At 41.1% G+C, this 16,167-nt stretch overlaps 2 protein-coding genes across 7 annotated transcripts in view; one reads left to right on the plus strand and one right to left on the minus strand.

Annotated features, from left to right (window-relative positions):
* atp8a1 (ATPase phospholipid transporting 8A1) overlaps positions 1–8,708 on the plus strand; it is an 80,597-nt gene extending 71,889 nt beyond the window's left edge. For all 6 annotated transcript variants that reach the window (XM_037263064.1, XM_037263063.1, XM_037263066.1 and 3 more), the window contains 4 exons: positions 1,463–1,551; positions 1,738–1,830; positions 3,568–3,659; positions 5,970–8,708. In XM_037263064.1, coding sequence (XP_037118959.1) covers positions 1,463–1,551; positions 1,738–1,830; positions 3,568–3,659; positions 5,970–6,067 — 372 coding nt within the window. In that variant the 3' untranslated portion in view covers positions 6,068–8,708. The remainder of the gene's footprint in view (positions 1–1,462; positions 1,552–1,737; positions 1,831–3,567; positions 3,660–5,969) is intronic.
* A 1,840-nt stretch (positions 8,709–10,548) lies between these two features.
* shisa3 (shisa family member 3) lies at positions 10,549–16,060 on the minus strand. The gene is made up of 2 exons (XM_037263069.1): positions 15,449–16,060; positions 10,549–11,964 (listed from the first exon to the last, which is right to left on the minus strand). Exons 1-2 carry the CDS (start codon positions 15,720–15,722, stop codon positions 11,414–11,416), a joined length of 825 nt encoding a protein of 274 aa, XP_037118964.1. The 5' UTR covers positions 15,723–16,060; the 3' UTR covers positions 10,549–11,413.
* Positions 16,061–16,167: the final 107 nt, after the last annotated feature.

Below are 16,167 nucleotides of genomic sequence, written 5' to 3' on the forward strand. Positions count from 1 at the left end.
TCTGTAATTTCGCCGCCTAATTTGGGTCCCCTCGCCTTGTTACATGGTCGTAGCACTGAAAAGCTCCATTCATCTGTATATGTCACGAGCGGGGGACATTTTTTTGATTTCCTGTCATTTGGGGCTTCCTCCAGGCGCCGTGTTTTGTCACGCATCAAAGTCAATTTGCAGCTAATGGTCGGCAGATTAGCTTATTTGAGCCAAACGTGCCGCTTTGATACTTTTGACACTGATGGTGATGTCTGTGTGTGCGTGGGCTTGCGTGCACGCGCGCGTGTGTGTGTGTGTGTTTGTGTGTATGCATCCTGGGGGCCCTCGTGTGTCACACGTTACAGGAAGCACACAGCTGAGGGACGCCCAGCAGTTTGAACAAGTGGCACATCACAATGCGAGGAGCGCAGAGTTGCGCACTTTGACACGCAATGACAGAATGTTTCAATGCAAGCAGCCCAAAGTAAACAGTATTGCACAGAAAGCTGAAAGATACATGACCCCTACTTCATTGCCCGTCAAGCCCCCTCCTCCAAAGAAACCCCACAAAACCTCTTGAATCTCCTCAATCACTTATGGATTATAAGTGAAAATACCAAAGAAGCTCTGTCTTGAAATGTTGGATTATTTCCCGGCATGATAAGCGAGGAAAGATAGTGTCCACCTTTGTAGATTAGTGACTTCACGTTGACTTAATAGGTGTGCTTCAGAAATAAAACATTAGCAACAGGTTGTTTTAATTGGGCAACACTTGCTATTCTGTTACTTTGCAGCTATACTCTCTGACCTAAAATATGGAAGACAATCTTAAGTAAACCTTTTAGTTGCTTGTAGTACGTACACTTGCATAATTGTAAATAGTGATACAACATGCCGTTTTCAAACTGCCGCCACATTGCCATCCTGCTCTAGTCTACTGTAAAGTCTGTATACCTACGGTGTACAGCATATCTATGATATATCTGTGTAACCAAGCTACTATAAAGTCTGTACATAACTGTGTATTTATATTTTAAAGTACAGATCATATTCATACGGATCATATGTCAATAATCTCATCAAGAGGCTGATGTGTCTACCTGTAAATTCCATGGCTTGCTGGATGTGCTTGCACGGAGCGTATCATTAAAAAGCCTCTCGGGTTCAGGCGAAAGAGACACCTCAATCCCTCACAGGTACTTCCTCCACCTGGGAGGCCCGATGGGGCTCCGTGAGTCCAGACAAAAGCACGGAATCATTTAGTCACGCCGGATTAGGACACTTATTTGGCTCCAACTCCTCTCGGCGTTTCCACAACACGACTGTTTGTTTTGTCATGTATGCTTCTCATTAAGAGCCACTGAAGGGGATGATGAGAGCTGGCTGTTATCAGGTGTTGCTTCCTTCTAAGAGCTCTTCTGCTTATCTGATGGGCTGCTAAACTCTGTATTGTCTTACACTCACCTGTGTTGTGTGCGTGTGTGTCTGTCAGGCGGAGATGATGTTCTCTTCAGGGGTCTTCTGGACAGGCCTGGTCTTCATCCCCATCACCTCACTGGTCTTCGACGTGGCCTACAAAGTGTGAGTCTCCCCTCTGTCTCTCTCTCTCATCTCTACACTTAAGGAAATTCCTCCTGAATCTTCTCCTATCACCACTTTGATGTTTGGGCTTCCATGAAAAATCTGTTTTTTTTCTTCCCCAGTCAGCATCTGGGCTAAATTAAAATCTCATCATTGTGCATGTGTGTCAATGTTGTCTGGTTACAGGGTGAAAAAAGTGTTTTTCAAGACGCTGGTGGATGAGGTACAGGAGCTGGAGGCTTTATCCAAAGATCCCGGAGCTGTCGTGCACGGGAAAAGGTACGCCACACCTCACCTTTACGTCTTTTCTACCCAGCAGAAAGACTAAACACAAAATCCACACAAACACAGGTATTTTTAGTTGAAAGCTTCCTCCTCGAGGAGACATACCCCAAGGAGGCATCATCTTAAGACAACGTGCCTTTTTGCTTACGATAAATAGCAGGTTGGCATCAGTTCAATTTCTAAAGCTTGGCCTTATCTTCCTTTATATTGTCATGTTGTAACTAATGTGGCAGGTGACATGCGGTGAAACTAAAACTTGGCTTCACACTAACCTACTGCAATATTTGGAAAGATTAACTAATAGTAATGCGCAGACCCAATGCAAAATTTACTTCTAACCTATACTAGGACATGTTGGTTTTTGCACTCAGCACACCATTTGCTGGCAATGCTGCTCAATCACTTTTAAAATAAATCTTTGGATTCAAGATGTTTACGTTCAGTTCAGTGTTTGAGCATCTATGCATGTGTTTACTTTTACACTCCAATTTTCCATTGTTTTTTTAACTGAAATTCATAAAATTCAATATCTGATTTTAATATGAAATGAAAGCACAGAGCAAATAAACAAATCAAGTTACTACAAAAGAAATCATGGACTTGAACTATAAACCAAAATGTATTCTAAACATTTGCCTCGTACGCTTTAAAGCTATTGACTAGAATTACTTGAAATGCTTGACCTTCAATTCAAAAATGTAAATGGAAAACATCTGTGTGTTAGAACTTTGATTTGTAGTATTGTAACAATAGATGTTCAATGTCATCACTGCCACATTACTTACTAAAGCAATATCAGCCAGTTTCATGCAAAAATGTGGTTTGTAAGAAAGATCAACAATAAAAAATATTCTGAAAATATTCATAAAAAATATGGCATATGAACTAAAAATGAAAAAAAATCTTGAAATATAAAAAACATAAAAGATAATTGTGAGATTGAAATTAAAGCTATTTAATGAGGACACCATGTATACATTTTTTAAATAAGTCTTGATCATAAGCACATGAAAATGTTTTTCCAAGAAAAAAGGAAACACCAAGGCTCAAGAATGATTGAGTTGTGCAAGCTGTCCCTTTTCCAAAGCAATCAGTAGAATCCAGTAGAACTCTTCAAATTGTACTTAAATCCGTCGGGTTTGATTGCTCTTTAATCCACCTCTTTTGACTGTAATATCAGCAATCATGTCATTTGAAAATGCTGATTGTCATTATGTGAGCGCTGCGCCGTCATGATATAGTCATGGCAGTGTATTGGAGAGGGTTGGTGGTGCCGGGTGGGGTCTGGGGGGTGTGGGGGGTGCAGCTGTCTGTGCTACGAGGCCTGCAGCGGCCATTAGCATCAAGCAGATCCGTGTGAGATCTCCTGCTGGCTGAAAGTGATCCCTCGGCCTGGACGCTGTCCCAGACCCGCACACACACACATGCGGAAACATGTGTAACATTCACATAAAAAAAAAAAAAAGACAAAGTATGAGGGGGCCAAACATTTGTTAGCTTTACATGAATTCCTTCCCCGCTTTCCCGCTGCTTCACATATTTTGCACACTTTGTGTCTCGGCCACTTTGTCTCCCTACGTGGAGCCGGAGCCAGCAGGTAGAGGTGCTTGATGAATGCCTCGTTAAATCAGCCCGTGGCGCTCAGCATGAGCATAACACACTGGCTGACTGTGTGTGCTTGTGTGTGTCTGTGTGTGTCTGTGTGTCTCTCTCCGCTGTGTTTATGTGCAGTTTGACGGAAAGGGCCCAGCTCCTGAAAAACGTCTTCAAGAAGAGCACTGTGAGTCTGTACCGCTCCGAGTCCATGCAGCAGAACCTGCTACGTGAGTTACTCAACATCTTTGCCTTTCACTTGTGTCACTTTCTTTCTCATGGGAAAATGAAAGCAAAGTGAGCTACACACATGCTGATTGTTTTTAACATGTAAAATATGAGAGACTCCACACAAAATCAGCCATGTGTGTTCTCGCTGTGTACTTAAGATGACCAACACAGCTCACTTACCACACACATAAGCATACATCCTCAGGCAAAGCAATGCCCCAGAGCAGATGGCAGTACCAATACTAACCTACGTGAGGGCAGAAAGTAGTGATACTACTGTCATGAGCCTGTTGCTTTATTTTATTTATTTAATTTTGATTTGTGTTGTGAGCCACAATTCAAAGGTCAAGCAAGTTTCACATACAAACCCGCTCAAGTGATATGGGGGGGCACAAATAAAGTAAAGAGTCATAGTCGCCCTTGCGCTTTCAGCCGTTTATTGACCAAGATACAAATCAAGAATACTTGCAAGAAGCTGCCAGAGGCCACAGCTCACCCCATGACACTCACCAACTATCCCAACTCAAGCTCTTGATGTCACTTACTTGGCCACGCCTCTAAAAGGCACACATTCACCACTTGATAACTACATCACAGAGAGTAATGACACTTACATTGACTAGTTTATGTCCTTATTTCTCTTTTATTGTCTTTCAAAGAGGACCTCGGGTTTTGTGATTAATCCTACAAAAATCAAAGCAATGTTTCCCTTGGGAAATTATGTCATTCTAATTACCGTAATTTTCGGACTATAAGTCGCACCGGAGTATAAGTCGCACCAGCCATAAAATGCCCAAAAAAGTGAAAAAAAACCATATATATGTATATAAGTCGCTCCTGAGTATAAGTCGCCCCCCCACCCAAACTATGAAAAAAACCGCGACTTATAGTCCGAAAATTACGGTACTCCGTTGTAGAGTCCCAAAAGTATTAAGGGGAGAGCATTTCATATAGCATAAAGAAAATGTAAATCAATAGAAAAACCTAACAAAGTGGATAAATCAATATTAAACACTTTATTGGACACTCTTTATGGCATATGGAAGCTTTGTCTGCCATTTTTGTACTACAAGTTCATTCTTTTATTCCTTAGTGTTCACCGTATGCTTTATGATGGGGCCAGCACACAACACACTTTCTTTGGCCTAATATATTAAAACCGCAACACAACAAAAATGGCATTAAATAAACTATTTCGTATCTGGCACTCAGTAATCGGGTTTCTGCGACTACCACTCGTCTTCCACCTCAATTTTAGCTTCTACATTTCAGCAAAACTCGGGTGTCTCATTGACAAGCATGGGTTTGGTTTTCGTTCTTTTTTCTTTCTTGTGTTGTCTCCTTTGTTTGATCATTTTCTTTCTGTTTGTCTCATAGGTGGGGATGAGACACTTGTCGTGTGATTGTTTCAAACCTCACCTTTTAAAGCTTCCGATCGCTGCCTCCATAGCTCCTCAATAGATGAATAGTCGTGCCTCCTCCCATCTTTTTTCTTTGCTTATTTTCCTTCCCCCTGGTGTGCTTGCTGTGCCCTCCCTCAATTAGTAGGAGCGCCACAATTTGTGAAATGACGAAATGTTGCGTTGTTATCCCTCCCTCCACAAAGCACTCGCAACAGCGCACTCCTTTGAGTTGGCCCGCAGGTACTGAGCGGCTCTTTTGACATGTGAAGGTGAGACTGTAGGTACCATTTGCTTAGGTGGCATTTAGACTACTGTTATTTTCTTAAATGCCTTTAAAACATGGTTAATGAATTCACACAGTTAATCATTACAGTTCATGAGGAGAACCACTCAAGTCAGATTTGGCAGACAAGTACTCAATCCATCAATCCTGGCTCTGGCCCCAAATAAAAAATGAAACACTACAGTTGTTTGTGAATAAACTCTTAACATTTTTGGTGGGTGAATGTAATAACATGTTGTATTGCTGTACTCCTTTTGGTCTATTTAAAATTAGTCAAGAACTAACAGCTAGTAGCATCTTGTTAGCTTCAGTTGAGCTGCGAGAGCGTAATCTTCTCCTGAAAACTATTTGAAGGCTTCTTGTCTATGGAGTTGCATTTGGTATGTGTCAAAATTAAAGACATAAAAAGTTTTCTCCGGCCTATAAGTCGGTCAGTGAAAGGCTACAGCTCGCCTGTGACCCTAAAAGTAGATGTGAATATACATACATATATGCCTGTATTTATTTCATTGACCATTTCATTATGCCACAAGAAAAACACATTCATATGTCTGTTTTGTAATTTAAAATCATTTTTGTTCCTTCCTTGGATGTTTATTGTTCCATTTTATTCCCTTTGGCAGATGGCTACGCCTTTTCCCAAGACGAGAACGGTGTGGTGTCACAGTCGGAAGTGATCCGAGCGTACGACACCACCAAGCAGAGGAGCAGAGAGTGGTGAGCGGCGGCCATTCTGAAGCCGCAAGAGCTTTTCCCACTTTCTTCTTTATTAGAATTTTCGGGACTCTTAACATGACTGCAGACAGACGAGAATGGAATCATGTATTCTTCTGTGAAAGGGAACAAATGAACCGTGTTCTATTATCGAGCACGGTGCTTTTTTTTTTGTTTTCGCAAAACTGAGCAAAGTGTCTCCTCTCTTTTCATTTAACAGGAAAAAAGAATGGTTATTAGCGCTAAACCAAAATGATTAACATCATTGCGGCCAATTATAACTGTTTATTGTGAAGTTTAACAATCCTTAGAGCCAAGATTTGAAATGGCGTCAGATTGCCAAAGAGCAGTTGTGAATGCAATCTTCCAAGAACTCGTGAATTCGGAAAACACGTCGTGAGCACCGTTCTCCTTTTAAATTCTTTTACTTATTTTTCAATGCACTAAAGTTAACGTGTTGTGTGTAAAAGCCTTACATTTGCATCATGCCTTCACAAAACAAATCCTTTTTAGTTCTTCACGTAATGTAGACACTGTGCCTGCCTGCTTTTGGTTTGTGGCCTAGTCGGGTTTCCACCTTTTTTTACCCCCCCCCCCTGCCCCCCTGATGGACTACAGCATTCCACACGTCACAATCACAAAGGTGCCTACGTTTCCATCCCGGACGAACGAGCCCATGTCACAGAAAGCTGGCGAGGCACGCTTATAGAGAATTAAATAAATAGATAAATACATAAATAAATAGAGATCTTTCTGACCATGGTGATAGTGTTTCCCTGACAACGGAGATTTGAACCCTTCCAACTTAAGTGCCATTAGCTTCAAAGAGAGAGAAATATTATCCAGGAAACTCCGCGCCAGTATCAAAACAACCTTGTCTCTATAGATATTCTTTTGTGGATTTGTATTTTTATATTTGGAGATGTACACATTTTGCATTGACTGGCTTTGTAAAACCGATCGATCGTCTGCAACTTTGGTCCACCGCCGGGGACGGAGCAAATGACACTGAGCTTTCTTAAATGTCTTGTTCTGGAACCTTAATATTGTGATTGCTTGATTTATTTATAATTGGATTTAATACTTCATGTCTGTGCGATGGCTTTCTTCTCCCTATGGGAGATACGACTTCTGACTGTGGGTGTGGATGTGTTGGGTGGATCCCTGCATGTGCATGTGGCGTATGATTTGTGTGAGTGTATGCGTTACCTACCGTGGTCATTTTTTGTGTGCATTGCATGTCTGTTTTCTACGTCGGAATATTAAAGCCTCACTGAAAAGAAAAGGAGTTATAATATTACAACAAAGCTATAATTGTTTAGCGGGGAAACACAGGTGTTCTATTCATACGTACTGCAATAGAAAAGTCATAACAGTAAAAATTCTTATGAAAAACACCTCAAGGACATAAATTTGAAAAATGAAAAGAAAAACAGTAAGTCGACCTACGTTAGTGAGTGAGAATGACCGCATTGTACATAATTTTATGCTGCACAAACGGGTTCGTAAAAAGAAGTTGTAACATTACAAAATAAGATTTGCAAGGTCCAAATTCACCAGGATGTTTACAGGAATAGAATAAAGTTGTAATGCCGCAGGAAAACATTTTTCATGCTATAAGAAATTAATCAGAATATTGCAACAAAAAGTAACATTGTGAGACCAAAGTCAGAATTTCTTTGAGAATACAGTTGTCAGTCGTAACATTATGCGAAAATACGTCAAAAATGTCACAGGAATAAAATTCCCCCAAAGGAATTCCAACATTTTGATAATTCTGTCTTGTAAAAATGACCTTTTCCTTATTTAAATAATACAAGCAAAGTTCTGATTTTTTTTGTGTAAAATTACCATATTCTCATTGAAAAAAAATCTCCTAATTATATGACTTTATTCTCATAAAATTGTGATATAACATTTTTCTTTTTTATCTCAATCACGATTGCAGGATTTTATTACCGGGATATTTAATTTTTCTTTTCAGCGTGACCCTAATACTTCTTCGTAGTCCTGTTTGTAAGATTACATGTTTGTTTGTTTTTCTCCTGGTGTGTTTCTTAAGTACGAATGTTTGTTTGTCTCTATATACGTAAATGTGCGTGTTGCTGCTAGCCCATACGTCGTCCACTTGCACGAGCTCAGCTTCAGCTCCAATGTCCTCTTGTGTGTTGATGCATGGCCAGTGCGTGTGGGACCGCGTGCGTGTATTGTCGCGTGCGAGTTTCCGACTGGCTTCCACAGGAGATTTTGTATAATGCACTCTCAATGTAACTTTTTTTTCCCCGTCGTGGTTACTGTCCATTTTTGGGTTTAATGATGTTTGCGACTCGCTTCAACGGAAAGCTTGAAATGCTCAGAAGTTGTGAAATGTACTCTGAATGTGGACGTTGTCTGCATTTCTTTTTTCCCTGTGCTTTTCTTTTAAATTAGATTTTTTTTCTCTAAGTTGTGCGCTGCATGAGTGGATAACACAAACTTGTACCATTTCATTTTACAAAACGGAAAAAAAAAAACTTGAGTTAAAATTATTTTCTTGTCATTTTGGATTTCATGATTGTTGTGCATGTCGGGACTGCAAATGTATAAGTGTTGTCTTTTACGGTCCGCGGAGGACGACTGAAATAAACTTTACATTCATGGAGGAACAACTCGTATGTTTTTGTCTTGTTTGGTTGTAGGTGGGGTTCTTTTGGAGGGAATTACGTACGTGCACTGTGGTGGTGACGGACAGGATATTTAGGACTAAACAGGAAAAGGCAGACAGTGTTTAAAGACTCCGGTGTTTGTGGGCAGTCCCAAATATTTCCGTTACACCGATAATTACGTTGTTTCGAAATCCTCTTCAATTTCATGTTTTACGAAATGGTTTGAGATTTTTGCTTTGTTTAAACAGTTTTCACTCTAATGACAATTCTGCACCGCCTGGTCTTGTCCGAGAGGATTGATTCTTTGAGGTGAGGCATTTTTTTCATTGCTCATGTGGATCCTTTGATTAAATTAATTGAATTGTTGCAGTACGGTGGACCAGTGGGAAAGCAAGTCTACCTGAAAGTGGAGAGATCCTGGGTTGGAATTCATTTGGCTGCCTGTGTGCTTCCGTGAGTTTTCTCCCTAATTCCACAAACATGCATGTTTGGTTAATTGAAGATAATGAATTGCCCTTAAGTGTAAATTGTTGTCTATACACAGTGTGTCAGAAAGGTTCCAGTACTGGTGTCTCAAATCCTTATGGGTTTCTCCGATGTTCTATTGTCACAGCCATCTTGGCGATCACATCTTCAAAACACATCCCTTGATAAGTCTTTTGATCTTGGCAACTATGACAAATATCACACAGAGCCAGCATGGTGATCTTCTATATTCTTCTCCGTGCTGGTTGGTTAGTTTTTCTTTTGTGACACCAGTCCTGTAATTTTTCTGACACACCTAGCGCCTGGTCCAGCCTCTCATCCAATCTGGTGGGAAAGGCTCCCGTAATGAGCAGAAGTGCTACAGACAGTTGATGGTTGTAATCCTCGTGCCCCAAAATGAAAAATTTACATATTGAGTGTGTTTTCAAAACGGAGGGTGGCAACCCAAAACAGGACCCAAGTCTGTTTATTTTTGGGGGCGGGTTATGTTACTGATTATTGATTGCAAATCAAAGGCACACCGTTACTTGTCAAAGAGGTTTTGCTTCACGTCAGTATTGGTATCATTAGTTTATGTTCAGTATTGGTCGATGTCATGGCATCTTTCTTACACATAAACCACTGTATGATTTGTTAATGGGAATTTTTTTAGCAATATCAAAGACCCTTTCTTGAATGAGTTTGTTGTGAACGAACAAACATTTTTGGGACAAACCAGAATAGCGATTGCATGAAGATTATTTTCTTGAAGACCAGAAGCTGTTCTGAAGGTGTAATGTTGCCAATACTTTTGCCTGCAGGTTAACTCCTCTTAACAAAAACGAGTCGATGGGTTCAAAACAGTGGTAATGTGAAAAATGTATTTTGCAATAAAAGCAGAACAGGAGATGAAGGTGACAAGAATAAACAAGACTTGACAAGCGGAATGTGACAAACGATGGAGGTCGTCATAGTGCGACGTGCCAAAGGAAGACGGTGTCATTTGCCGTCTCGGTTTCACAGTCAGATAAAAACAGCGCCACGCAGGCGTCTTTTTTTTTTTTTTTGTCCAGATCCAGTTGCTACCTGTCGATGTAACCTTAGCCGCTTCCACTCAAGAAGCCATGGCGCTTTTGACGCCGCGGGCCGTGCCACGCTTGTTGAGCACTGACAATGATGAATCTGAGAGCCGCATTCCTCCTGTGAAGTCGCACAGGTAGGGAGCCTCGGACGCTTGCGTGGATGACAGATTCATTCAGGATATTAAAAACAACAGTTCCCAAACTTGTTGGGTCCAGGGTGTCATGTTATGGTGAGGTAAAAAGTTGTATTTTTCCAAGATAAAGACGTATTTTATTTCAAAATCCCGACTACATCATTCAGTAAAAGATGCCTTTATTCACTCTTATTTTCTAGAAAAGAAAAAAAAGTGAAAGACAGAGCCCTATTACAAAAAGTAAAAATATGCAAATGGTGAATAATAACAAAGCTATGGCCTGACTAAATGAAGCTCCTCTTCTCATTTCAACAAAGCTCCATGGCACCATGGTGGCATTTAAACAAAACTTTATGAGATATGAATTAGGTTTAAGCAGAGACAGAGAATGAGTAAAAAAAAAAAAAAAAAGATACAGTAGTTTCCCCAAAAATGCAATCGGTGCATATAGTTAATGATGAATATGCATATTCTAGAAAAAATTGGGCTTGGTTCCTGTAGGATGCTTTTTGCCCCCTCCCCCCAAAAAAGTCATGCCCCTCCCTCAAAAAAAATAGTCATGCAGCGATTTTTCAGATTCACAGTATGTGATATACAGCACAATCATATCAGAGCTTTCAATTGTTGAACTAAGGTAGGGAGGTACAATAGGAGGGGTAATTGGTTTAGCAGGTTGCTTAGCAGGTTCCCCATGTGCAAGCACTGTTTGCCCTTTTTAAATAAGAAAATTTTGAGGAACCTGGCGATCAGTTTGAGAATCACTCTGTCCGTGAAAAACAGTGTAAAACAATCTGTAAGTGAGGTGACCATCATTACAAGTTGTCAAAAACAAAAAATCTAGTTCAGAACCTTTTCTCAAGCACCACATCATCTGCCCAGATTGCCACGATTATTTATTGTTAAAATAATAGCCCGTACAAAACAGTTAAGGTGTCTATGTACATTATAGGATACAAAAAGTGCATAGGTGGCTCATCCTGTTAGGTTGAAGCCCCTCCAAACAAATCCAGTCTGGCAGCAGCACTCGTCAACTCTGGCCAAAGTCTGCAAATCCCTTAGCCGAAGCAAACGCATCGGGCTGCATGGGGAAGAAGTACTGCTGCGGCAGGAGAAAAGCGGTGCCCTGCGAGGGCTGCTGGAGGGGCAGCTGTGCGTGAGCATGCTGTAGGCCTCCTGACGCCGGAGGGGACATGTAGGGTGGCGGCAAAGGCGGGGGCAAAGTCTGATGGGTTTGAGTGGGAGTAGAAGCCGGGGTGGAGATGGAGGCTGACACCAGGCAACCGTGCTGCTGTTGCCCCCCTATAGAGAACCTCCGCATGGAGCTCCCGCCCCCCGCCGAACTGGAGCTGGTGGTGGCCGTGCTGGACTGCCTCGACGGGGCGCGGAGGCTGGGCGGCGCCGCCGTCAGAATCATGGGGATAGTCTCGCCCTGGCAACTGCGTAGCGAAAAGCGCATGGGCTGCTGAGCGGGCTGCTTGGGTCGCAGGCAGGTGCAGCAGTAGACGGCCACCAGGGAGCCCACCACCACGAAAGCCACGAACATGCTGCCCACCATGAGGAAGGGCATGTAGACGGGCACTGGAAACAGATGAGGAAACAAGTACATTAAAGTTTTTGAGGACACTGAGTGAGGCAGCGTTTTGAATTTGCAGGAATTGTCAGATTGGAATCAGCCCTCGAAAATCACAAAACGTTTAATGTATAGGCCTGTTGAGTGAAATTTCAGGAGGAACCTAAAATAAATTAGTGTCCACCTATTGCTTAGGGCATGGGGCTTTTATGGTATGTGTGCTTATAAACCAATGATTCTCAAATGGTGGATCAGTACCCAAAAGTGGATCGCGGATCCATTTGGAATGAGTCATGAATAGCTAGTAGAAATTGCATATGTTTGTATTCAGATTTTTTGTTTTACAACGTTTGAGCTGGTTAACAAAAAAAAAGTCTGTTCAACTCAAACGGCTACTACAGCTCCTTGAGAAATAGTGTGGAAATGCTCATCACTAAGCTATCACCCACCGCACCAGTTGGCTAAAAGTTGTGGCAGGATAGCCATCTTGACTTAACGCTTCTTCCATAGTGAAGAGTTGCTCACTAATCCTCACCTTCATGTCGCTGATTAAGACGCACTTCTGATATGTATTGTTATCACTTACAGAAGCCGAGGAACATTGTGCAAAGGTTAGGTTGCACAGTACACTTTAATCAGCAATTGTGTTTTTTTTTGCACCATAGAGTGCTGAATTCAGGATAGCGCAGAAAATATATCCTGAAACAATGCCAAAGCTATAGAAAAAGAAACAGCTGACGTCTTGAATCTTAGACATTAAAGTTATGAAGAACAATAAGCGCAAGTATTAGCTCCCATAGGAGCATCAGCCTAAACGTAATCTGATGATTGTACAGTAATGCTATTTAACGACAGGTTGCAGTTTATTTTTGCCCCTGGTCAAAGCAAGGCATGTCAACAACTGTTCAATTAACTTGTATTTAAGAGCACTCGTATCTCATCTCTATTTCTCCACATGTAGACATTCTTGAGCAACACAAACAGTTCAAGTTACACTTCACTGAGTGCACACTCATTGGGAGGAAATCACAAGAGTGTTTATTTATTTTGTTTGGGAATTTAAAAAAAAAGGAAAATGTGTGAGCTCACGTTAAGCCCATTCCACACGCCCACCCGCCCGTGCCTGGCTGATCCGTTTGGGAAATTTGAAACGGATAAAGCCCTCAAGAGGACCACTGTTAACTTTTCACAAGCCACAATGACTTCATGTAACACTTTGAAATGTTTAAAGGGGGCCAGGAGTGACTTCACATTAACTGAGCTGTACCTTGTACACTCGCTTATGTCATCTCACCGAAAAGGCAGAGCAATTTTTAATGCAGTTTTTATATTAGCTATTAGGTTAGCATTACAACTCAGCTTTAAAGATAAACACTGTTCAATGTTAAGGGGTTAGGGTTATATTTGACTAATACAGTAGTTTCACTATTCAAAAATAAAGGGGGGATAGCATGGAATAAGTTAATATTGTGGAGTTGGGCCCTTTAGATGAAGCAAAGGTTAATGCCATGTGTTTTCACAAGCATGATATGGTTCAATTTGTAAATGTAACATGGTGATCTTAAAATAAAACTACAAACTCACATGTTAATGATATTTAGTTGACTGTCCCAAACAAAATGTATTTTTTTGGGTGATGATTAATATATTACATTTAGTAAGCAAGCATGTTTTTAGAATATGTCAAATATGTAAAATATGTGAAAAGGGGGAGCTAAAAGAGGACTTGATTGAATAAGACAGGTGGAAGTCATGTATGGGCCCTTTTTAAACGTGGCATCATTACGGCAATGTCAGGTTGTGTTGCCGATCACCTATTTTATGATTCAACCTGACAACTAAAAAGCAGGAATGAATGCAAACTCTATATTGCCTAATGGACTGATTTTGTGCCTTTTGTATTCCCTTCAGCATGCAAATCAGTATCTTATGTTGGAAACTATGTTAAAAGTACATTGCCAGTAAAAAGAGGGAAATATATTCTTTCATAAGGCACATCTTGATGTAATTGGTTGGGATCGTAAATGGAATCATTTGACAACGATTAGACAAGATGCTATTCCAAAGTCCCTGTTTTGTGGGTTATATCTTCCATTTAAGGTAAAAGCCTCAAGGCAATCTTGTGCTTGGAAACTTGATAACTGGGGTTGTTTTTTTTTTAATGTAATGTTAGTGTTCAGGAAATCAGGAGACTAACTTGTGTTGGAATGCTAAAAAGTCCAGGGTATAATAAAGTGTCACTATTGTGTAGTGGATTTGTTTAGAAATTGTTTATGCCCTGTTTAGGTTACGTGTCATCTACTTTACCCAATTTCAGACTGAAATTAGGACGGAATTGGAAAGCTAAAAATGAAGCTATACATTGATGTTGATGTTGCCTGAAATGTTAGTGCAAAGAATGCTTTGTGCGAGTTATGTATGATTTTACTCCGTTTAGGTGGAACATTTTAAAGGTTATTTATTAAATTTAAGCCAAAACATTGAGATTTTAAAACCAACCAGCAAACATGCAATTATATCAGGGACCACCAGGGGGTGAACGCATGCCTAAGGCTTCATGAAGTTGCCTAAATAACACATGAAATACAAGCATGTTTAATAGTTAACCTTCCATGTTTATAATTCTTGGGTAAATCTTATATTTTTATTATCATTTGGTTTAAAGTAATAATCCATTCATTTGATAGTTTTCGTTTCGCAGTTTTTTGTTTCATATTGTTTGTTCAAAGGTAGTGCAGTAAAAATAAACCACGAACATGATGAATAAATGTGATCAATAATCGTAATTACAATATTGATTAAAAGCGGTTGTGATCATTCTGCTTAGACGTGCCCACTCCTTGTTAGAGGTCCTTTAAAGTTGGGATAAATGATTTTGAAAAAATTCTCATTGTGATTTTCTTTTTTCGTCAATATTGCAGTTGCGATATTGCGACTTACAAAACTTTGTAAAAACAAGAAATAAATTAATCTGCATTACAATAAACAATGTAATATTTGTGACACCACAATGTTTTATTATTATGCTAAATTAAAGACAAATGAATGACAATAAAAGGGAGTTAATTAATCTCGTCCAACAAAATTGGTGGCTTTATCACTTCAACTTAATTTGCCATGCTTCCTGAAACAATTTATGTGAATGTGGAGTGCGCCTCTTAAGCATTGAACGTGCTTTCACTGAACAAAAATAAAATGTATTAAAAGAATAAAGCCAACCTACCAAAAGAAATGAAGTACAGGAGTCCACCACCCCCCCCCCCCCCCAAAAGAAATTGGACCCTTTGTGATTTGAAATTTGCATGTCAATTTGAATTTGATTAATTGCTCAGCAATCAGCTCACTTTAAAGTCTATTGTTTTGCTTAGTCGATTTGTTTCTTTTTCTGTCTTTTTCGAGCTACGTTGTGGTCCGAAGATGGCAGGCGGGCCGTAGGTTTCCCCACCACTCCCTCAGCCTGTTGTCACACATCGTAGGTGCACTGATACGTACGTGCTGCATACTCGGTGTTGTCGGTGGTCGGCCGGTCGTTCGTGCAGCCGTCTTGCTCAAGGCGCGCGTCTGCAGCGGCGCAGCAGTAGCGCAGCGCGCACGAGCCGCAGCACACGGTGGCGTCGGCCGTGTCAAAGTCCTCCGGACACTGAAAGCCGTCGTGGTAGTTGCCGTTGGCGTCCAGCCAGCCGTGGCAGTACTCCCCCTGCGCGTCCGAGATCCGCAGATTCCACGTGAGGTATCCGAGCAGGAGGCAGCTAACCAGCCGCACCATTCCGGCGAGGAGGCTGCTGCTGCTGATGATGATGATGAAGTTGATGGTGGTGATGATGATGGTGGGCTGCGAAACTCCGACAAACTTTTCATCAAGTCATCTTGAGTTCATTAGAGTAAGCCAAGTCCTCCGCTTAGCCGAGCATATGACAAATGGCTGTCACTTTTGGGAACGTTTTGACGATGTCTGGCGTCTCCGCTTGCTTCATGCCTCTTTCTCTCGTGGAGCTCCGCTGCCAAGTGGGTTCGACTTGCGTCGGACCCGGCGTTCACCCCGGCTTCACGTTTTGTTGACTGGCCGTGACGTCATTTCCGAGCGCGCGCACGGTACAACGCCCACAGACGCGCAGTGAGGACAAGTATGGTGGAGTTTCTTTTTTTTTCATTTTTTTTTTTACAGCAGTGGTTTAAGAGTTTATGAAAGACGAGCCAATTATAAACAAAAT

The sequence above is a fragment of the Syngnathus acus genome, chromosome 10, assembly GCF_901709675.1.
Source record: "Syngnathus acus chromosome 10, fSynAcu1.2, whole genome shotgun sequence".
NCBI lineage: Eukaryota > Metazoa > Chordata > Actinopteri > Syngnathiformes > Syngnathidae > Syngnathus > Syngnathus acus.

Bases quoted from the DNA above. Each gene is read 5' to 3' on its own strand.
- shisa3 (XM_037263069.1), bottom strand. From the start codon at position 15,722: ATGGTGCGGCTGGTTAGCTGCCTCCTGCTCGGATACCTCACGTGGAAT. The intron at 11,965-15,448 runs GTACGTATCAGT...ATCTGTTTCCAG, and splicing joins CAACACCGAGTATGCAGCAC to TGCCCGTCTACATGCCCTTC.